The following is a 23,585-nucleotide window of genomic DNA, read 5'->3' on the forward strand; positions in this document are numbered from 1 at the left end:
CACTGTTCTTCTCAGCTCTTGATTGTACTCTCCAGACTTCACCCTCTAAGAATATCTTTCTTTTTCCATAAGAACATATCTGTGTTTGCAGCTACGTAGCTATGTCATCCTGCTTCCTGCCCATCTCCAGCTGTGCAGCCTTTGTACTCCTCACCTCCACCACTGCCTTCCTCCCACCATACTTTACAAACTGTGGCCCAACCGCAGCCCTTCCAGATAGATCGGTGTAGTGTGCCATGAAGTTGGAGAGCATCAAAATGGCACATCATGGCTACAATGACTAAAATATCAGGGTGCTGGAAGATACCACTATAAAAAATAAACAATACAATGAGAAACCAAGGAATACAAATCTTTTTTGATTTCCCTGAAGCCCAATAATAAATTTACAGCTAAAGGAGGATGTAAAGGCATAAGAATGACACAGTGGGCTTTGGGGACTCAGAGGAGAAGTTTGGGAGGAAGGTGAGGGATAAATGATTGCATATTGGATATAATGTACACTGCTTGGGTGATGAGAATACCATAATAAAACCTCAGAAATCACTAAAGAACATATCCATATAACTAAAAACCACCTGCACCCAAAAAACTATTAAAATCAAAAAAATTAAATAAAATAAATACACAGCTGAATCTGCAACTGCAGTGTATTCGATGTTGGGTGGAATAACCCAATTGGTAAAGACACATCTGAGAAGTAAGAGCAGATTGTTCATAGCATCACAAAGTGAGTCAATATTTTGAGGCTCCCAATGTATCAATATTTTCTTAGACCTCAGCTTTTAGAAGACAAAATATGCATCATTAGAATCCAGCTTCATGGTTAATTTGGATACCATCCAGCTTGCTGGTTGACGGCATTTGTGATGAAGAGTCCTCAACTAAAGAACCGTAAATATGTTTCTGCTTTACCCCAAGTAAATGAGCTGTTGTTGCTCCTTCTGCAATATGTTAAACTCAGATATCTCCAAATGCGGTTTTGGGAAGCTGAGAATTCTAAGTGTTAAAATTATCAAAATTTGAAGCTATTTTTCCATAAGGCACATTAGCTTATAATAGTCACAAGATAATTGCTCTTTCAGAAATAAGTCTAAGCTGATTTTCTCAAAGGAGCAGTTTGTGCTCATATTAATTCACTGGGCTCTTGCCTACAGAGAACACATTGGTGATGGTGAATATATGTTGGTAAACCTCTCATAGCTCTTGGACACATCCCTATCCAGGCAGTATGCTTTGTAGCCTGCTTTAGGTACCCTATGTAGAGTGCAAAAAGTGGGTATCTCTGGGCAGGACTAGACAAAGTTGCTTAGTATTCTGCAGAATACCCTGCATCTCTGCACGGGACAATCAGAAACCATCCTAGTTTGAGAGGCAGATGCAACGTGGCATTGAATTGTGTAGTGATAGAAGGGTGAAGTGTAGATGTCAGTTCTCCTGGTCACACAGGCATCCTCCCAACAAAAATGAAAATTGGGGAAGGAAACAAAGAGAAAGAATGATATCTTCTACTTCTTTTTCCTTATCTTGGACATGCAAAACAAAAGGGGATGCTTTTTGAATAGAATAGTCCAACTACACTATGATGTCGTTTTGTTTTGTTTTTTTGAGACAGAGCCTAACTCTCACCAAGACTGGAGTGCAGTGGTGTGATCTCGGCTCACTGCAACCTCCACTTCCCAGGTTCAAGTAATTCCCCTGCCTCAGCCTCCCAGGTAGCTGGGATTACAGGTGTGAACCACCGTGCCCAGCTAATTTTTATATTTTTAGTAGAGGTGGGGTTTCACCATATTGACCAGGCTGGTCTTGAACTCATAACCTCAAGTGATCCACCCACCTCAGTCTCCCAAAGCACTGGGATTACAGGCATGAGCCACTGCACCTGGCCTGGGATCTATTCTAATAAAATTATATAAGATTAAACTCTTTCTGTCAATCATTACTTACTCTAAATTATTTCTAGATCTTCCTGTCAAGACCTCCATTATATGCTCTTCTCTATGTCCTTCTTAATGGTTGTTGGAGTTGCACGGATGCATTTATTTGTGTGGGTGCTTGATTAAATGTGTCTTCTTACACAGTTGTGGGCTATGTGAAGGCAGGAACCATGTCTGGGTTTTGTTCCCCATGATACTCCTAGCATTAAAGCTGTGCCTAGCATGCTGTAAATGCTTTCTAAATGTTAATTGAATGAAAGGATGCTGAATAAGGAATAAAGACCAAGCAATAGGTGATTAGCTCTGAAATGAAGACACCTTTCTTTTTCACATTTTTCCAAAATATATCCAGTGCTTTTTAACAAGAAATCATTGTTCTGAATTGTACTGTGTCTCCTTGGTAAGACAAGAATAGAACATGTGCACAAATACATTAGTAGTAAGAATTGCAAGGCTATATCTCCTCTACTTTAAAAGTATAGAATCGAGACATACTTACTAACTTTAGCCTGCTTGTTTTCTTCCTTTTTCTGATGGTTGACAAATGCTGGTGTCCATTAATTCCATTTACTCCCTTCAAGAGGACAAATACCTTCAGAGGCTGAATAATGTTACAGCTCTAAGGGAAAGAATTTTCCCAAGGTCCATGACACTAAGACAGTGGTACTTTTTTTTTTTTTCTGCTTTTGCTTTGTTTTTCTAAACTTCTTTAATACTTTTTACCTTAAAAAGAATAAGAACAATATATTTTAAATTAGCTCCAAAGGAAATACATTTGTATGTTCACCTTCCTCTTACACTGAAACTGGGGCTTGGGGCTTACATTAATAGGTGATTATCTCTGAACATTTTTTTTTTTTTTTGAGACTGAGTTTCACTCTTGTTGCCCAGGCTGGCATGCAATGGCGCAATCTCGGCTCACTGCAACCTCTGCTTCCTGGGTTCAAGCGATTCTCCTGCCTCAGCCTCCTGAGTAGCTGGGACTACAGGCATGTGCCACCATGCCCAGCTAATTTTGTATTTTTAGTAGAGACAGGGTTTCTCCATGTTGATCAGGCTGGTCTCGAACTCTCGACCTCTGATGATCTGCCCACCTCGGTCTCCCAAAGTACTGGGATTACAGGCATGAGCCACTGTGCCTGGCATCTCTAAACATTTTTAAACCTAATAAACAACACTATTGGTTACATTTTATAAAGTTGCCATGAGTAGGTAATTCAAAATAATGAAGGGGGGAAAAGAGCCAGGGTTATGGTTCAGTGCTGCCAAATTTCCAAAGCCACTTGAAGAGCCGAAAAGAAATCCACTCTGATCTTGCCATGTTATCGTCACAATAATAGAGGGAAGAGGGAACCATCTTTATCTACAGTTGTTCTTAACAATCCTCATTAATCTTTAAGATTGTTTATCCTTGTGTACTAAGAAGCTGGATTAACTCAAAAGCCTATAAATATTGGCAGCAAAATAAATTGGAATGTAGATATACTAATACATCTTCATCCTTGAGTATAGTGGAACTGAGAAGGAAGAGGTATTTCCCTGGTATGAAATTATAGGGGGGTGTGTGTGTGTTTCCATATGTTGAAAAAGAAATGTATTTAAAAATTGGAAAGCAGTTGGGACAAATTTTAGTTTGGCAACTTCAAAACTATTGTTCTGGGGGATAAAGAACTGGGCAGTAGCCCAGCACACTAGTGTTCCAGGGCTTTGAAGCACTGGGACTATGTACTTCTTTTGTTCATTGGCAGTTACAACTGTTGTTCATGATTTGAAGATGAGAGATGAGGAAAGGAGGGAAGGTGCAGGTGAATAGAGCTGTCAGTACAGACTTAACTCTTCCCCGCCTGAAGCATGTCAACAGCAATAGCCAGAGTTCCCTTATCTGTCCTGAGAAAGATTGTTTCAAACATTCCCAAACAGCCTCTTCTGCAGATATCCATACAATGAGCATGATAGAAGGGTGAAATATTAATTAAAATAGTGGAATATCTTTCTGGATGTTATTACTAAAAGAGCAGAAGGTGAGAAAATATTCAAATATTTATGCCAAAAAAGAAATTGGGTAGTCACAGTGACTTACACCACTGTAATCCCAGTACTTTGGAAGGCTGAGGTGGGCAGATTAATAAAGCCAGGAGTTTGAGACCAGCCTGGACAACATGGTGAAACCTCATCTCTACTAAAAATACAAAAATTAGTTGGGCGTGGTGGTGTATGCCTGTAATCCCAGCTACTCAGGAAGCTGAAACAGGAGAATCTCTTGAACCTGGAAGGCAGAGATTGCAATGAGCCAAGATCATAGTACTGCACTCCAGCCTGGGCAACAGAGCAAGATGCTATCTCAAAATAATAATAATAATAACAAAATAAATTTTGAGAAAGATCCAAGAGAGACACCTTATGAAGGTTAAGTGTGCAGTCCACCAGACATGACTTTCAAATAAATATTAAGTCTCTGTGGAGTTTTTCTGAATTTTTCTGTATTCCAATACTTTGATGTGATATGTTGGTACAAGAAACAGGTGTGTTGTTTTTCCCAACAGCAAGACCAGATTCCGATGGATCCAGGAGAGCAGCTCACAGAAAAACGTGCCTCCATTTGGTTTAGATGGAGTGTACATATCCGAGCCTTGTCCCAGTTACTGCAGTGGCCATGGGGACTGCATTTCAGGAGTGTGTTTCTGTGACCTGGGGTATACTGGTAAGGCTGAATACATGTGTCTGAGGGCGTGCTTGTAAAATAGTTATCTCTAGTTGCTGTGTTTTATGTTATACTCCTAAAGAAATAAATTCTGAATTTATTCTAAGTCTAGGAATTGTAGGAATTCGCATCCCAGGAACATGAGGTACTAGGATATTTGTCATTTTGAGCTGCCCAAAAAAGAAAACATGCTAATACAAACTTTATTTCCTAAAGAGGATTTGTTTATTATTAATAGTATTAATAGTTATTATTGCTTGAGGTCCTACTTCATGCCAGCCATTGAGGTTCTTTATATTTCATCCCATTTAATTCTAACAATAACTGTCATAGTACTGTAAACTCTATTTATATTTAAGGAAACTGAGGCACAGAGAGGTTTAATAACTCTCCCAAGATCGTTCAGCTGGGAGTTGCTGGAGCTGAGCCTCAAACCCTGGCAGTCATTCTCCAAAACCCAAACCCAACCTCTTAACCACATGCTACATGGCCTCTGTGAGCTCTCTCCATTGCTATCTATAAGAAACGTAATTTTATACATTTATAATAAAAATGCATCTTATGAAATGAATGATAAACCAAGTCTGCCAAAAGAGTACTTTGCAAGAAAAGTATCTCTGACCACAGTGACCTTTGAATGTTGCTACAAGCAAAATTGAAAAGAGCTGATATTAAAGAATAACATTGGAGAAAATATTATAAGCTTCAAAAAAATTTTTTTTAATTTTTCCTGGAGACAACTTCAAAAGGCTTCTTCCCAGCTTTTTAGAACTCCAGCCTTCATCTGGCACATGACCAAAGACAAACATATGTTGTTGCAGGCTTTCTATGGTGAGTGCTGTCACTCACAGTTTCAGGGATTTTTTTCATTTGAAACTGACTGCCCTTACTGATCCTAGAAGGACAACAAATGAGCAAATTTTATTGTGGATGAAATCTATTTCTCAGTTTACACAAATCCTCAGTAGCAAGAATTATCAAAAGGTATGGTTCCAGTGTCTTCCCAATATATGTCTCTATCAAAAAATAAAAACTTATGGAGGCAGAATAGTGTTTTTGATGATGGTAATGATTGCTGTCTTTCAGGCTAACAGTTGTGAGATACTAATTTTCGTGTAGCCTCTCTCCCTAATATTAATCCACATGGACATTCTTCCTTTGCCTGTGTGTTGAATAGACCTTCTTATGTTTAGTGATTCCAACAAAGCATCTCTCCTATGTATTTCTTTTTCTGAAGCTGCACAAGGAACATGTGTGTCAAATGTCCCCAATCACAATGAGATGTTCGACAGGTTTGAGGGGAAGCTCAGCCCTCTGTGGTACAAGATAACGGGTGGCCAGGTTGGAACTGGCTGTGGAACACTTAACGATGGCAAATCTCTCTACTTCAATGGCCCTGGGAAAAGGGAAGCCAGGACGGTCCCTCTGGACACCAGGAATATCAGGTAAAAAGTGATTATTCGTACACTTTTTCACAAACATATTATTTACCACACGATATGGTCTAAACTAACATTCTGCTCTGTTATTGAGAATTTATGCAATAATGTTTCAGTATATGGATTCTGATATGTAAAAATGAAGATAACTTTTGCTTTGGAATAAAATAGGTGGTTTCCACAAAACCATGCCACAATTCATGAATCCTTGTGTAGTCATCACCAAGGCCTGTGCATCTAGGGTATGCCGGCTTGATTTTCTAAAATTTGATGTTATTATGAAAGCCATTTGGTATTATTCTTAGAGTGTGACATGTGAAACAAAGATTTTTCCAACCTTAACTTCTATGTCCAAAAATGATGCGTCCTCATTTATCTGATTTGTATTCACTTATTGAAAACGGTCCCCCGGTAATTTTAAATGCCTACACTGACACCTACTGGTAAAATCAAGAACTGGTTGGTTTTTAAGGTCAAATGAAATGACAGCACACCTGAAATAATAGCACAGTGCTTTTTAAAAGAGCAGTTAAATTATTTGAAAAGTAGAAGAAAGAAAATAGAAAAAAAATTGTTTAAAATTTTTAGACCTCCTCACAAAATCTTGGGTCCTGTGTCATATACTTTCTGCCTTCAATGTCCTTCCCTTTCCATCTGCATTGTTCTCTCAGAGGTGTGCCTGTCAAGCAGGTACTCTCCGTCAGTTGCTATGGACTGAGGCATAATTTACATCACACTGACTGAAGGCCCGCTGTGAAAAATTTATCCAAGTGAGTCTAAATTAGCAACAGACAGGTAATTATCTGACTCTAAACAAATATGGTATTCAACTTCTTAAATTAGATTTTTCCTTATCTTGGCTGGATGTGGTGGCTTACACCTGTAATCCCAGCACTTTGGGAGGCTGAGGCAAGTGGATCACTTGAGGTCAGGAGTTTGAGACCAGCCTGGCCAACATGGCGAAACCCTGTCTCTACTAAAACTACAAAAATTAGCCAGGTGTGGTGGTGCACCCATGTAGTTTCAGCTACTCAGGAAGCTGAGTCAGGAGGATGGCTTGGGCCCAGGAGGCAGAGGTTGAAGTGAGTCAAGATTGCACCACTGCACTCCAGCCTGGGTGACAGAGCAAAAGTCTGTCTCAAATAAAAAATCATCATCTTGAGCTTCCAAGGATAGTGTTAACTAGATTTAAGGAATTTCCATTTTAGTAATTCCATTAAATTATATCAGACTGTCATGATGAAGTTATGTTAAACTGTTTCCTTTTGTTTAAATCATTATTACAGAATAAAATGAATAATCATATGAACGTTTTCTAAATGGTTACAGAATTAACTTACTATAATTTATGTAGTTTCTGCTTGTCATATCCCCTTTGAGTTTGAAAGTAGTACTTAATAATTATAGGAGTTTTTTCCTAACGTGTCAAAGCACAAAATGATAAAACTCTTCTGAACTCAGTTATTTGTAAATAAACTAAAGTTTTTATTCCCCAGACTCGTTCAATTTTATATACAAATTGGAAGCAAAACTTCAGGCATTACCTGCATCAAACCAAGAGCTAGAAATGAAGGTAAGCTGCTGTGTTTCCCATGGAAATTACAGTTACTCCTGGCAGATTAGTGCTTTTTATTTAAGAGATTAGGAAATGTAAAAACTGTCTATAAAAGTTTTTATACTGCTTCAGCAAATAGATGACTTGGATAATTACGAGACTGAAAGTACTGAGATATTCAGAAAAAGTCATTAATGCTTTCAGTTAGTGATAACATGGCCAAGAAAGTGGAGAGCTGATGAGCTCAGCTGTTGGTAGCTCTGTTGACTAATAGGTACAGTTTAAGGAAGTGACATTTGATACATTAAAATTTAAAGGAAATTTTTGTGCATAATTCTTCTGAAAATTACAAATCCATACCCTTATTTGTGTATGACCTATAAAAACAAATCCAGAACAAAATAGAATAGAAAGTGTCTGCATATCATACAATAGATAGGAGTCTTTGCTCTGTATTGAACTTCTATTTACAAGCTCTATTTTCTGCCCTGTGATGCAAATCTACCCCAGGATCCTTTTAGTAATGAGCAACTTTTTCTCAACTAGTCTTGAGCCACTTTCTCAAACTCAGTGCTGGCCATGTAATTCACATCCCGCAGGCATTTCTTAGCCTTTTATTGAAAACTGGTTGTTAAAATGTAAATCTGCTTAAATCCTTGAACAAATCTCTTCCAGTGATGAAAGTAGAGATTCTTTACTTACTCAAGCTGAAGCATCAATTTACATATTTGGAATTAAAATCAAAATTATGCTATTTTTAGTAAGACTGGGCAGAATGCAAACGGAGTTGCAGTTTAAAAAGAGCACTGTTTCACATGCCTCAACCACTCGGTAGATGAGTTAAAGGGCCTGGTTTATTCCAATGTACTGTCATGACTAACAGGACTCGGCAAGTAATAGGAGATATGTTTCCTTTTCTTGCGTTCTTCTACCCTCTCATTCTTATCTGGGAGGCTCTCTCTTTTTGTCCTTTGGAATTGAGGCCCTCATCTCGGCAGACCTTGTTACTGCCTGAAGGTATATTTGACACTCCTTAAAAAGCTAATCAGGAGGAAGGCAGAAACCAAATGAAGTATGTACCTCCTGAGCCATGTTTCTTATAATTTAATGTGCACCGGAATCATTTGGGAGCCTTGCTAAAATGCAAATTTAGATTTAGTAGGATTGGAGTGGTATGCTACCTAACAAATTATCCCAAAACTAAGTAGCTTAAGACATCAAATATTTGTAGTCTTACAGTTTCTGTTAGTCAGGAATTTGGAGCAGCTTAGCAAAATGGTTCTGGCTCAGAGTCTCTCGTGAGGTTGCAGTCAAGACAAAAGGCAGGAGGGGTGCAGTCACTGGAAGACTTAGCCAGGGCTAGGTGATCTGCTTCCAAGGTGGCTCACTTACATGGCTGTTGGCAAAAGGCTTCAGTTCTTCTCTGCCTGTTGGCAAGAGGTTTCAGTTTCTACTCTGTAGACCTGCCCATAGACTGCTTGAATGTCTCATTATTAATATTATTATCATTAAATGTAGGCTGGCTTTCTCCAGAGCTAGGGATCTAAGAGGCAGCAAGGAATAAATGGCAATGCCTTTTATGACTTTGTTTCCAAAGTTACACACCATTACTTCTACCATATTCTATTCATTAGAAGCAAGTTACGAAGACTATCCGCACACAAAGGGAAGATAATTAAGCTCCACTTTTTGAAGGGAGGAGTGTCAAAGAATGTGTGGACATATTTTTTAAACCATCACAGGTTATAAAACCTGTTCCAAGGTGGTGCAGGTGCTGGTCTCGGACCATACTTTGAGTTAAAGGCACTAGAAAGGAATCGCCAGTTAGAGTTTATCTCATGATGCTTCATTTCTAGTATTATCTACCTTCCGATTAGGTTACCCCCAAATCACTAAATGACCTCCATCTCAGTCTGTCTCTCTCTCTGTCTCTCATCTTATTAAATGTAAACCATATTAATACTAATTAGTAGCCACAAGGAAACCTGAATTTTTTTATCGCATTTTAGGTTTGGGGGTACATGTGAAGAACATACAAGATTGCTGCATAGGTACACACATGGCAGCATGATTTGCTGCCTTCCTCCCCGTCACCTATATTTGGGGTTTCTCCCTAAGCTATCTCTCCCCAACTCCCCACACCCCACTGTGTCTCCCCTATATCCCCCCGACAGAGCCCAGTGTATAGTGCTCCCCTCCCTGTGTCCACATGTTCTCATTGTTCAACACCCGCCTATGAGTGAGAACATGCAGTGTTTGATTTTCTGTTCTTGTGTCAGTTTGCTGAGAATGATGGTTTCCAGGTTCATCCATGTCCCTACAAAGGACACAAACTCATCGTTTTTGATGGCTGCATAATATTCCATGGTGTATATGTGCCACATTTTCCCTGTCCCGTCTATCATCAATGGGCATGTGGGTTGTTTCCAGGTCTTTGCTATTGTAAACAGTGCTGCAATGAACATTCGTGTGCATGTGTCCTTATAATAGAACGATTTAAAATCCTTTGGATATATACCCAGTAATGGGATTGCTGGGTCAAATGGAATTTCTATTTCTAGATCCTTGAAGAATCGCCACACTGTCTTCCACGATGGTTGAACTAATTTACACTCCCACCAACAGTGTAAAAGTGTTCCTATTTCTCCACATCCTCTCCAGCATCTGTTGTCTCCAGATTTTTTAATGATCGCCATTCTAACTGGCGTGAGATGGTATCTCAATGTTGTTTTGATTTGCATTTCTCTGATGACCAGTGATGATGAGCATCTTTTCATATGTTTGTTGGCCTCATGTATGTCTTCTTTTGTAAAGTGTCTGTTCATATCCTTTGCCCACTTTTGAATGGGCTTGTTTGTTTTTTTTCTAGTAAATCTGTTTTAGTTCTTTGTGAAAACCTGAATTTTGAAGTGTCTGCACCCTCAGACATCCAACAGCACACTAAAAAGCACATAGGATGTATCTTGAGCAACATCAGAGGCTGGAGACTAGAGCTTATGCCACACATTCCTCAACTTGACTAGAATAAAGACAAGATACAGCCTCGCTCCCATTTCCTTCATGAACTTTGGTGTGACTGTCCCTTTCCCAACACGGGGGTCTCACCTTAGTCAACAGAAGCTCTGACCCTCATTCCTATACCTGTCTACAGCATGCTATCTCCCCAAAGAGTTCTGTTATTTTTTAGCATATTTTCATCTTATTTTGTCTGATGAGTTCTTTTATTGTAAATACAGTAGGTTTGATTCTCTTGAGATTTCTAATTTTAGAATATTTGTCATTTTTACTCCTGGCATCACCCTTTGTCAGATGTAGTGACAATAATTCCATGTGCAATTAATTAGCCATAAACAGCATTCTTTTAGCACTGCACTTTATTGTAATATTTTTAAAACTAAAATAATTCTCCAACATGATAAAAGGTTGAGAAATTCTAGTTAGTGAAGAATAGGGAAATAAAAAGGTTGTGTATTCCAAAAATGATTTATAATTTTCCAAACGAGTTAGAATTTGCCAGGTACAATGGCTCATGCCTTTAATCCCAGTACTTTGGGAGGCTAAGGCAGGCAGATTGCTTGAGCTGAGAAGTTTGAGACCAGCCTGAGCCACTGTTTACAATAGCAAAGACCTGAAACCAACCCAAATACCCATCGATGATAGACTGGACAAGGAAAATGTGGCACATTTACACTATGGAATACTATGCAGCCATAAAAAATGATGAGTTTGTTTCCTTTATAGGGACATGGATGAATCTGGAAACCATCATTCTCAGCAAACTGACACAAGAACAAAAAAACAAACACTACATGTTCTCACTCATAGGCAGGTGTTGAACAATGAGAACACATGGATACAGGGAGGGGAGCGTCACACACTGAGGTCTGCTGGGGGGACTAGGAATAGGCAGTGGGGGGTGGGGAGGTTGGGGAGGGATAACATGGGAAGAAATGCCAGATGTGGGTGATAGGGGGATAGAGGCAGCAAACCACATTGCCGTGTATGTACCTATGCAACAATCCTGCATGTTCTGCACATGTACCCCAGAACCTAAAGTGCAATAAAATATATATATATATATATAAGAGAGACCAGCCTGAGCAACATGGAGAAACTCTGTCTCTAAAAATATTAAGCAAGCGAGGTGGCACACACTTGTAGTCCCAGCTGCTTGGGAGGCTAAGGTGAGAAGATCTCTGGAGCCCAGGGAGGCAGAGGTTGCAGTGAGCTATAATTGTGCCATTGCACTCCAGCCTGGGTGACAGAGTGAGAACTTGTCTCAAAAAAAAAAAAAGAAGAATATAATAAAAATAACTTTACTGAGCATAATTTCTATGAATACTCAAAAAGTAGTTCAGTATCCCTAGCTGTAATTATGAATATGCAGCGCCAGCCTTAGGAAAATTATGGAATAGGCAATTAGATCAATAAATACCCTACCATTCTACCCACTCCCACTACCCATGGTGTAAAGGTTGGCTCAGTCTTAATACAGACACTGATTTATTCCTGGTTACACATACATACACACACATATATACATAATTGATTTCTACAGTTTCATCCTTAGCAACTTGTTTCTTTCATTCAACATTACCCTTTCTCTGCATCCTCTTTTAGATGGGACATGAGGTCCTTTACACTTTAATCTGCAGTTCCCTGGATCATATCACCCTAGTGACAGTGGAGGGGCATGGATGGATGGGGCAAGAAAAGGGGAAAAGGTGACACTGAGAAATGAAAGTCAGGCTAACGTTAGAGAGACGTGAGTCTTTCTGCTTCGCCAGTTAATAATTTGGTTTCACTTAGGCTTCACTGACCAAGGTCTGACAAAGTGTGAAGTGCTGGTAAAAAGATGTTTCTGCCTAATGGAATTTCAGACCAGGCAGTGCGTACTGTCTAGTGCTTCAGGCAAGGAGCTACTTGATTTTTTGCCAGAGAGATTGAGATATTTCTTCTGAGTATACAATAATGATATGAGACTTTGTAATGTTCAGAAGAGAATCTAAAATTCAAATACATGATCTGGAGCGGGTTTTTATGTTCCCCTTACCAACTTACTCATCACTCATATAAAGCTGAGTAGTCTTTTTAAGAGCTTATGTATTTTTTCCTTCATTTCCTGGGAGTCACTGCATTAGAGACTGTCAAAAAATTGATGAGCCTTCAGGTCCACTAATTCATTCCTTGGAAGTTACACAAATGTGCCCTCATTCTAGAAGATGCAATTTGAGGTTGATGCAGTCGCACCATTTAAGAAATACTGTTCCTTCCCTCTAGGAAGGTATCCAAGTAACTGGATTTATGTCTTTTAACTCAGGGCTTATTGTTCAGTATTCAAATGACAATGGGATACTCTGGCATTTGCTTCGAGAGTTGGACTTCATGTCCTTCCTGGACCCACAGATCATATCCATTGACCTGCCACAGGAGGCAAAGACACCTGCAACGGCTTTTCGATGGTGGCAACCACAACATGGTAACTTACTGCTCACTCCAACTTTCTGGTAGCTTTTAGGTCGTACAATATGCATACCCATTTTGCATTGTGTGTTTCTTAATTTGCTGTCAATTTCTGGACAGTTTGATTTAAAATCGCAGTCATAAAGATATTCATATTGCTATGTAACAAACCTTCTCTAACCGCCTTTATTCATCTGATTGCAGGGAAGCATTCAGCCCAGTGGGCTTTGGATGATGTTCTTATAGGAATGAATGACAGCTCTCAAACTGGATTTCAAGACAAATTTGATGGCTCTTTAGATTTGCAAGCCAACTGGTATCGAATCCAAGGAGGTCAAGTTGATATTGACTGTCTCTCTATGGATACTGCTCTGATATTCACTGAAAACATAGGTATATATTATCACCAGATAAAGGGAGAATATTTGATTAACTAGAGAACTAAATTAACTAAAATTCAGGAGAAAACTTTCTAACGCAAAACTGAGCTATGCTGACTACCCATGCTGAGGGCGGCTTTCAGGGGAAAAAAAGAAGTTTTATTGTCTTAAGATAACTTGGTGATACTAGGGACTTGTTTTTTGTTGGAACTCTATTTTACAGAACATGAATGATATGAATAAGGTTTCTTTAAAGAAGAGCAAAAAAAAAAATCTATGAGAAGACATTCCTATGTTTCATAGTTTGTAGACTTAAGATTCTATGTTTAAAAAAAAAGATGTTTGAAGTGATAGATATCCTCATTACCCTAATTTGATCATTACATATTGTATAAATGTATCAAAATATCACATGTAACCCTCAAAATATTTACAACTGTAATATATCAGTATTTTAAATACACTGTTTGCCCTTTCCAAGGTGGTAATGCTTTTCAAGTTAGCAGCCTTCCATATTTCCAAATCTATGGTAACCAAATAAAAACAGAAAATATAAGAAGAAAATTCAAAGCACATAGGGGCACTAAAGATAAGCCATGATTTTTGTTTGCACAACTCTATGCGACCATTACACTTTTTTTTTTTTTTCCAGGAAAACCTCGTTATGCTGAGACCTGGGATTTTCATGTGTCAGCATCTACCTTTTTGCAGTTTGAAATGAGCATGGGCTGTAGCAAGCCCTTCAGCAACTCCCACAGTGTACAGCTCCAGTATTCTCTGAATAATGGCAAGGACTGGCATCTTGTCACTGAAGAGTGTGTTCCTCCAACCATTGGCTGTCTGCACTACACGGAAAGTTCAATTTACACCTCAGAAAGATTCCAGAATTGGAAGCGGATCACTGTCTACCTTCCACTCTCCACCATGTGAGAATTGTCATTTGGCTACATATCAGAACGTTGGGTGCCTGTCGATTAATTTGAAAATAATTGTGATTCGACTTAGGGATTCTCTTATTCTTTCACAATAATTATACATGGAAGTGCGAGGAAGAAAAAAAGTATGAGGTTCTTTGGGTTGCAAGTTTTAAATGTGGCTAGAGAGCACCAAAAGTTTTATGAGGCTGAACTTTTCTGTTTTTTGCCAACATAAAGGCTGCCCACCAGATTTCGTTTTTAAACTTTTGTAAAAATAAGTCTCTGGCCATAAACCAGACTGCTATTTATTCACAGTAAGCAGTATGTGAAATTGCCACATATAGGAGAGTACCCTTAGTGTTTCTTTTTTTTCATCTCGATACCACAATATGAACAAAATGTTGCTTCCTTTGAATTGCACATATTGTTTTGCATCTGTCTTCCCCTCCCCGGCATTTCAGATCACATTTAAGAATTGTACTGACTTACAGCAGGCCCCTACTTTTATGATGAAGCCATTTGGATCATTGGAGGATGTTTCTAGGAGCTAACGGGTACTGTGGTAACCACTTAGAGGCTGTACCTCCTGGGACTGCTTCCCTCAGGTCCCTGCCTCTCCCTTCCTGTGCTCTGTTCTGAATGGCAGGTTGTATTTCCCAGCCTCCTACTTCTGCTGTCAGATACTGGCAAGAGAATGGAAGGGAGAAATAAAGGATAAATCAGGATATTCCTCCCCCTTCTTTCTGCCTCAAGTACATGTAGGCCAGCTTCTGTGGCTCCAGCTCCCCTAGGTGGCCCTCCAAGTGACCCTGGTCCCTAGGCACCAGCAACAGCATTTCCTCCCTGTGTCCCTCCAGGGACAGAGTACTCATAGTACATGGCTTCTTAACTTGCTGAACTCTGGTTTCCTTACTGCTTCTACTGGCTTCTCTGCTCTACCACTTACTGCACATCCAATTCCTTGTATTAATTTCTATGTTAAGTATTTATAGTGGTTTCTGTTTTCCTGGTTCAAATCTGATTCAGATATGTACAACCAAGTGGCAAGGGAAAATTCAGGAAGCCAAAAGATTTTAGCATTTAGCCTAAAATAGTTTCCTATGACTGCGAAAGCTTTAAATAGTACTTACTTGTAGCTCATGTATTCATTTTTTTTTAATTCAACAAACACTTATTGAATATCTACTGTGTTTTAAGCACTCTGATACTAAATGAATAAGCTGTTGCCAGGATCCAAATATATTAAAGCCATGCATCACTTAACGATGGTGATACGTTTAGAGAAATGCATTGTTAGGCGATTTCATTGTTGTGTGAACATCATAGAGTGAACTTACATAAACCTTCATGGTTTAGCCCATTACACACCTAGGCTGTATGATGGAGCCTATTGCTCCTCAGCTACAAAGCTGTACAGCATGTTACTATACTAAATAGTGTAGACAGTTGTAACATAATTCTAAGTATTTATATATCTAAACATAGGAATGGTGCAATAAAAATATGGTATAAAGGATTTAAAAATGGTACACCTGTATAGGGCACTCCCCATAAACAGAGCTTACAAGTCTGGAAGCTGCTCTAGGTGAGTCAGTGAGTGAATGGTGAGTGAATGTGAAGGCCTAGAACATTACTGTCCACTAGTGTAGACTTCATAAACACTAGGCACTTAGGTGCCACCACATTTCCAAAAAAGTGTTTTTCTTTCTTCAGTAATAAAGTCACCTTACTATAGCTTTTTATTTTATAAGCTTTTTTAAAACTTTTGGACTCTTTCATGTTAACACTTAGCTTAAAACACAAGCACATTGTACAGCTGTACAAAAATGTTTTCTTTCTATCCTTATTCTATAAGCTTTTAATATTTTGAGAACTTTTTTTTAACTTTTAAAACTTCGTTCTTAAAAGCTAAGACACAAAAACACACATTATTAGCCTTCGCATACACAAGGTCAGAATCATCAAGATGTCAGTTAGCAATAGGAGTATTTTTAGCTCCATTATAATCTTAAGAGACCACTGTCATATACGCAGTCCATCATTGACAGAAGCATCATTATGCAGCACATCACTGTATTTAAGATAATAAACCTCTAAGCAGCTCTTTATGCTATAAGATGATAACAGAGGAAGTACTCAGAGTTATTATTGAAAGGCAGGAGGATACTATCTAACTTATTTTGGGGGAACTGGAGGGAGCTTTCTGAGGAGTTGATGTCTCAGCTGACTCTGAGTAGTCCTTATCCAGGAGAAGAGGAGAGCGAGAGAGCATTTGTGCTGGCATAAGCCAAAACAAAATCCAGAAGACCAGAAAAAAACATGAGTGGATGGGGAAATTCAAGGGTTCAGTGTTGCCAGAATATAATTGTGAGGTAAGAAGAAGGGATCTGGAACCAGGAAAGAGAGAAGACAGTGGAGGAGCCATGTATGTCATCCTGAGTAGTTTGGTCTGAACAATGCATGTGTGTGGGAACCACTGAAGGGTGTTAAACAGTGGTGCTGTGATTGATTTCCGTGTTAAAGCTCCATGCTGCCAGCTGTGTCACATCAAACTTGTGTAGGGGAAACAATACTATTTAGAATTGTGCTTCTGAAATTCTAACTTCAAGTAGACCATGTTCCACATTCCACATAACAGACTAACAAACTTCTATGCAAACTGTTCCTAAGTGAGGGGCTATTACTGTTGTTCGGTAAGGCTGCTTCTGGATAAAGCAGTCCTGTGACCTGATGTACTCCAAATAATAGATTGCAAATAAATAGAAAATATGAGAATGCATCACATCATTCTAGACCTCAGCTTTACAGAGCCAGAACCTCGAGAACCAAATACAGTGCAGAAGTATCAAGGGCTTCCATTTACTCTCAGAAACCATTCTGGGACAGTAGAATAGAGTTCTCACTGCCAGAATTTTGTAAGATTCCAACTTTTCCTCATGTTTATCACCTTCAATCCCTTCCAGTACTAAATAGCAATAAAAGTCTGAAAGCATTCCATGGTGTATATGTGCCACATTTTCTTATCCAGTCTATTATTGATGGACATTTGGGATGGTTCCAAGTCTTTGCTATTGTAAACTATGCAGCAGTAAAAAAGGATGAGTTCATGTCCTTTGCAGGGACATGGATGAAGCTGGACACCATCATTCTCAGCAAATTAACACAGGAACAGAAAACCAAACACCACATGTTCTCACTCATAAGTGGGAGTTGAACAGTTAGAACACTTGGACACAGGGGAGGGGAACATCACATACCGGGGCCTGTTTGGGGGTAGGGGTTAGGGGAGGGATAGCATTAGGAGGAGTAATATAGATGACAGGTTGATGGATGCAACAAACCACCGTGGCACATATATACCTATGGAACAAAACTGCACTTTCCGCACAGGTATCCCAGAACTTAAAGTATAATTAAAAAAAAAAAAAGAAAATGCAAAATAGCAATAATAATAACAAGAACAAAAATAAGAAGAGTCTGAACGCAAAAACTAAAATTCTGCATGTATTTCAAAAACAAAATAAATGGATAGTTCAAAATAACTTTTCCATCTCACACGTGTTTGTAGAATCTTATATGAAAGAATAGAATGTTTTCTACCCTCCTATTTATGGGTCCAGAGAAAACAGCATTTCCTACTACTTAGTAGGAAAATAAAGTACATCAAGGAAGAGAGAACTGGACTCTGGAGGAAGTTACTTTAAAGAGAAAGGGGAATTAATATAAATGTCCTTGTGCTTTCAAGGTTGCTTGTCAAACCAATGGTGTGTTTTTTTTGGTTAGTTCTCCCAGAACCCGGTTCAGATGGATTCAGGCCAACTACACTGTGGGGGCTGATTCCTGGGCGATTGATAACGTTATATTGGCCTCAGGGTGCCCTTGGATGTGCTCAGGACGAGGGATTTGTGATGCTGGACGCTGTGTGTAAGTTAATAAAACTGGCAGTTTCTTTCTTTGCAATGCCAAAATAAAAATGGCTTGTTGAACTCATGACGAATAATGTCTTTTCTCCACTCTTTCTTTTTCTTAGGTGTGACCGGGGCTTTGGTGGACCCTATTGTGTTCCTGTTGTTCCTCTGCCCTCGATTCTTAAAGACGATTTCAATGGGAACTTACATCCTGACCTTTGGCCTGAAGTATATGGTGCAGAGAGGGGGAATCTGAATGGTGAAACTATCAAATCTGGAACATCTCTCATTTTTAAAGGGGTCAGATGAGACTCTCCTTCCCAACATTACTACCAGCATTCTCTTCTTCAGTCACTGCTCAACACAAATGTATTTCTGAATCTCTTCAAATGACATAATATTTAATACATAGTTACTGACTTTTCGCCCAAACCATGTTTCCTTTTCTGAGTGCAGTCATTTTTTCATGATCACTTGTGATAAAATGTTTCCTCTGCTTTGGAGATCGGAGCTTCCTTACTTTCTGCTGGAATTATATACATACATTTATATGTATATAGTTCTTGGAATGTAGATTTCCATAATCTAACATTTTATGTTACTAAATATTATTTAACTTGGATTATTTTCTAAATGACTTGATGAAAGGTCTTTAGTTTTACTTTTCTTTTTTTTCTGCCAATAGAACCATTTGGTGACTTTAAGAAAACCAAATATTTAAGTGAAGTAAAATAGCATTCTCAAACATTGTTAGTATCTTTTTGTATTTCACCCTAGATGTCTGGTTAGAGAGATGTTAAGCAATTGTGTGAAACTGTGCTAAGCTGGCACGTCTTCATATGTGAATACATGCCACATCCCATCTCTCTCAGCATGGGGAAATTGACTAATCTAGGTGTGCAAATGAAATCTTTGACAAAAATCTGCATGGGTTTCTATGCAACCCTAATGATTAACATCTAACACCTAGAAAATTCGATACCCTGGAACTTTTTCAATTATAGTTAATAGATGCCAGTTATCATCCTTGTTTGAATCCAAATTTTTCGCAAGTTTTGAATGAGAAAGAAGAAAATGCACAGGGCCTGAGAGAGATTTACAAGTCCCTGAGAGTTTTGAGGGACTAGAGTAATTGAGGTAGAACATTTCAGAGTGGAAACTCCTGATTTGGGAGTTTTTGTTTTGTTTTGTCTTATCTAAGACATTAGTTCTCATTACCACTAGCTCACACCTAACCCATTTGAAGCATTTGACAAGACTAAAAAGCAGAAGTCCTATAACTTTTTATGATTGAAAGATCTTTATCTGATAATTTTTAAGCAGTAGAATTAACCTGGTCTTTTGATACTATAAACGAGAAAGATGCATAGTGTTTTATATTTTCCCTTTAGCCATCCAAATGCAAGAGCAGCCAAGCATTATATGTGTTAGACATATTATCTATCAGCTCTGCAAGATGTAGAGAGGACTCAGCATGTGCCATTCAGTAGGTTGCAGTTTGACCTAGAAAGGCATTCTTTCGTGAAAAAGGAAATGATAGTCTCTTTTTAATGTTTATAGATGCAGGAATACTATCCACTATTAAAATAGCTTGTTCATTACCAAAGAATTTCTCACATTTACACAAATGGATCACTGAACCTGAAAAAGGTTGAGAAAAGAAACATATCTGTGTGAACAAGAATATATGTGGCAGCAGAGTTTGACAGTTCTCCTGTATAATATCAATATCAAATGCTAACCTATATACAAATTTTACAAATATGAAAGAAAGATACTTTCAGGTTATAGATCATGACTACTTTCAACAAAATTCCTCCTACAAAATGCAGTGTAAAATAGGGCCTTTTATGAGTGACTTGTATTGACCCATGGGAACAATTTTATAGTTGTATTCCATAATCAAAGGAAAAGAGTAATCATATTTCTATATTTTGATGTTATCAAGGGATATTTATTAGCTGAATCTCTCAACTATCTTATCTCAAAGCTTTTTCATTACAATCTGAAGAAGGGACCTTTCCTCTCTACCTCAACTTCCACATGGCATTGAGCTCTAAAAGAATGCAATACTTAGCCAGGCACAGTGGTGCACATCTGTAATCCCCGCTACAGTCAGGACTGAGGTGGGAGGATCATTTGAGGCCAGGAGGTTACATTTATATATAGCCACTGGGCAACAGAGCAAGACTGTCTCTTAAAAAAAAAAAATCCAAGACCTTACGCAAGTGTGTAAGGAAAAGGGTAGACATTAAGACATGAAGAAGCTAAGAAGACACATGGGTTAGGTATCGTGGACTGAGCAGAGCAGTGAATCACTAGACATAAAAGAAAAAACTAAGACTGGAAATATAAGGCTTTTACATGGCAATCTGTCCTGGAAGTATGAATCTATGCTTTGTGAAGTTATGAGATGGGAATAAATGCAGTTGCATTTCCACTACAATATGAAGTAATTCTCAAATTCTACATTTGGCATTATCTGGATATTTTTTCTCCCCAAGCCAAAAGATAGTTTAATAAACAAAACACTGGTATCTTATAAAGGATAGACATTTTACAATCTGACATATCTGGGTTCAAATCCTACCATCAACACTTATAAACTTTGTAATCTTGAGATAGTTACTTTCCCTCGCTGAGTTTTAGTTTTCTCACCTGCAACATGAGAATAACATTTTTCTCTTAGTAGTGCTAGGTGCTTTAAATGTGTAAAATGTCTATCTTAGCACCCAGTATGTGTAAGCACTCAATGTATGGTTGCTATTGTGGAATTTACTTAAATTTTTTTAAGCGATTGAGGAATGTAATCTATAATATATATGGTGAAGGAGAGGGAAAATGTGCTCTTTTAGCTAAAACTACATTTGGCGTTTGTTAGTTGATGAGAAATGAGTTGACAGTGTCCACTTATTATCACACAGCCATACATCCCTGACGAGTTACTTCTTTCAGAAGTTGCAGCTGAAAAACTAAAAGATTTGTTTGGCCCTTAGGCTATTTGCATAGTGAAATTCTGTTTTATTGGCTGTCACTTCAGTCCTATGTATCCATGAAGAAAAGAACCTTTCGAGCTGTCAATCCTAAGCGACCAGAAATAGTTAAATTAGCAGAAAAAATTACTAAAGCTAATGTGATCTCGTTCCTTGTTCATTGACTTCTCTGCATGAATGCTTACAGCCTGAGCATCGGGACTTGCCTTAGTTATGCCTTATTTAACTTGATCAACTGGGGGATGTTGTTGTCAGCCTGAATGAGAGCCCCTGGAGCTGTCGGAGTGAGCAAAGTAGTACTAAGTTTCTACGACTCCTTGGAACCCTGAGAAAGTTACCTATTATTTCCCATCTTCCAGCAGGAGCACTTGGCACATTTTCCATCTGCTTCCTCATTACGCCTCTCATAACATGCTGTGATCAAAGGAGGCCATTTTTTAAAAGGCCTGTAGATATGTAATGCTAACATTTTTGTACCACTTTTTAGAAGAGTCACACGAAAGTATGATGTAGAGTTGAGGCAATGAAACTGTGTCACTCAGGCACAGGATATGAAGGCCATTAAGAGAGGGGAAACAAAGATCAGCCCATTTTTCCTTTTTAACTGGACAAAATTTGCTTCTTGATCATTACATGTATTTATTACTTAGCTAATGCAAGTTAAGTGTGTAAAATCAAGGTATACAATTTTGCAAGTGAAAAAAGGTTGCTTACATATATGTTTTCATTTTCAGGAAGGACTAAGGATGCTTATTTCAAGAGATCTAGATTGTACAAATACAATGTATGTCCAGTTTTCACTTAGATTTATAGCAAAAGGTAAGCCATTTCTATGAGTATGAATTTATTATTTTCCTTCAAGAGAATTCTCCCCTGTACAATTCCTCTTCCACAAAGAAATCACAGATATAAGGCCCATAAGTTTTGTGACATAAAAGAGCTAACATAAATTAGTATAGATAAATGTTTATAAATGTTTTCCTTTAATGTAAGTTTATCTTAATATAAGGTCAAGAAAACTACTGATTTTAAATAATTTCATATAGCTGTAATCAGATTAGTTCTATGGTAGTTAAATTTATCATGTCCCTGAGTCTTTCCACCACTACTTTCTAACTAAAAGAATTTTAAACTTTAAAATGTTTAACTTATGAAAATTTTGGACTTTCTTTTACAGATGTGAATCCCAAAAAACATCTATTCTTAGTCATTCTGACTTTTCATGTTAACTAAATAATTTTCTTGAACAAATTTATTGTGGATATAATATATATTCAAGTAGTTTTTCTGTTTGTATCCTGAGATTTAAATGTTTGACCCTTTGTAAAATTGTGATGACTCTAGAATCAAAATGTTTTGATGTAGTGTTTCCTAAATACAGAAAGATGCATGTGCATAACTGAGAGAGAAAGGTAGGTATTATTGTGTGTAAATCCAATATTTGGTATGTATTTTGAGATATATTTATACAGAAAGCCCAACCTGTCATCACCTTAAGTTGCTTCTGGAGCATTTGGACTATAAAGTCTCTGTGTAAACATAAGTTCACTTACGTATTGATGCCTAAAGATTCAGTTCAGATGGTATAAAGATATATACCATTTCCCTGTTTATATCACAGTATGTTTTATCCCTGTGTTATCTTCTTCCTAGGTACCCCAGAGAGATCTCACTCTATTCTATTACAATTCTCCATCAATGGAGGAATCACTTGGCACCTGATGGATGAATTTTACTTTCCTCAAACAACCAATATACTTTTCATTAATGTTCCCTTGCCGTACACTGCCCAAACCAATGCTACAAGATTCAGACTCTGGCAACCTTATAATAATGGTAAAAATGCATAAATGTGATCAAAACTGACAGTGGCATGTTTATACATTTGTTTCTAATATGTGGAATAAGTGTTTGTCAACTGAGCAGCTTAGCTGTCCACAGCACACACATTTTACATGCTTCACTTTTGACCAGTGTATTAGTCCATTTTCACACTGCTGATAAAGATGTACCCGAGACTGGGAAGAAAAAGAGGTTTAATTGGACTTGCAGTTCCACATGGATGGGGAGGCCTCAGTATCATGGTGGGAGGCAAAAGGCACATCTTACATGGCAGCAGCAAGAGAAAATGAGGAAGATGTAAAAGCGGAAACCTCTGATAAACCCGTCAGATCTCGTGAGACTTATTCACTACCATAAGAACAGTATGGGGGAAATTGCTCTCATGATTCAGATTACCTCCCGCCTGGTTCCTCCTACAACACCTGGGAATTATGGGAGTATAATTCAAGA

General features: G+C 38.2%; 1 protein-coding gene across 3 annotated transcripts in view; it reads left to right on the forward strand.

Moving 5' to 3' along the window:
• RELN (reelin) overlaps window positions 1-23,585 on the forward strand; it is a 535,951-nt gene that overhangs the window by 428,914 nt on the left and 83,452 nt on the right. For all 3 annotated transcript variants that reach the window (XM_032276354.1, XM_032276355.1, XM_032276356.1), the window contains exons 29-38: window positions 4,481-4,638; window positions 5,876-6,083; window positions 7,574-7,650; window positions 12,953-13,111; window positions 13,300-13,488; window positions 14,128-14,401; window positions 18,176-18,316; window positions 18,423-18,600; window positions 22,028-22,112; window positions 22,947-23,129. In XM_032276354.1, coding sequence (XP_032132245.1) covers window positions 4,481-4,638; window positions 5,876-6,083; window positions 7,574-7,650; window positions 12,953-13,111; window positions 13,300-13,488; window positions 14,128-14,401; window positions 18,176-18,316; window positions 18,423-18,600; window positions 22,028-22,112; window positions 22,947-23,129 — 1,652 coding nt within the window. The remainder of the gene's footprint in view (window positions 1-4,480; window positions 4,639-5,875; window positions 6,084-7,573; window positions 7,651-12,952; window positions 13,112-13,299; window positions 13,489-14,127; window positions 14,402-18,175; window positions 18,317-18,422; window positions 18,601-22,027; window positions 22,113-22,946; window positions 23,130-23,585) is intronic.

Source organism: Sapajus apella, unplaced genomic scaffold, assembly GCF_009761245.1.
Source record: "Sapajus apella isolate SASKATOON/1434 unplaced genomic scaffold, GSC_monkey_1.0 scaffold7, whole genome shotgun sequence".
NCBI classification, from domain to species: Eukaryota; Metazoa; Chordata; class Mammalia; order Primates; family Cebidae; genus Sapajus; species Sapajus apella.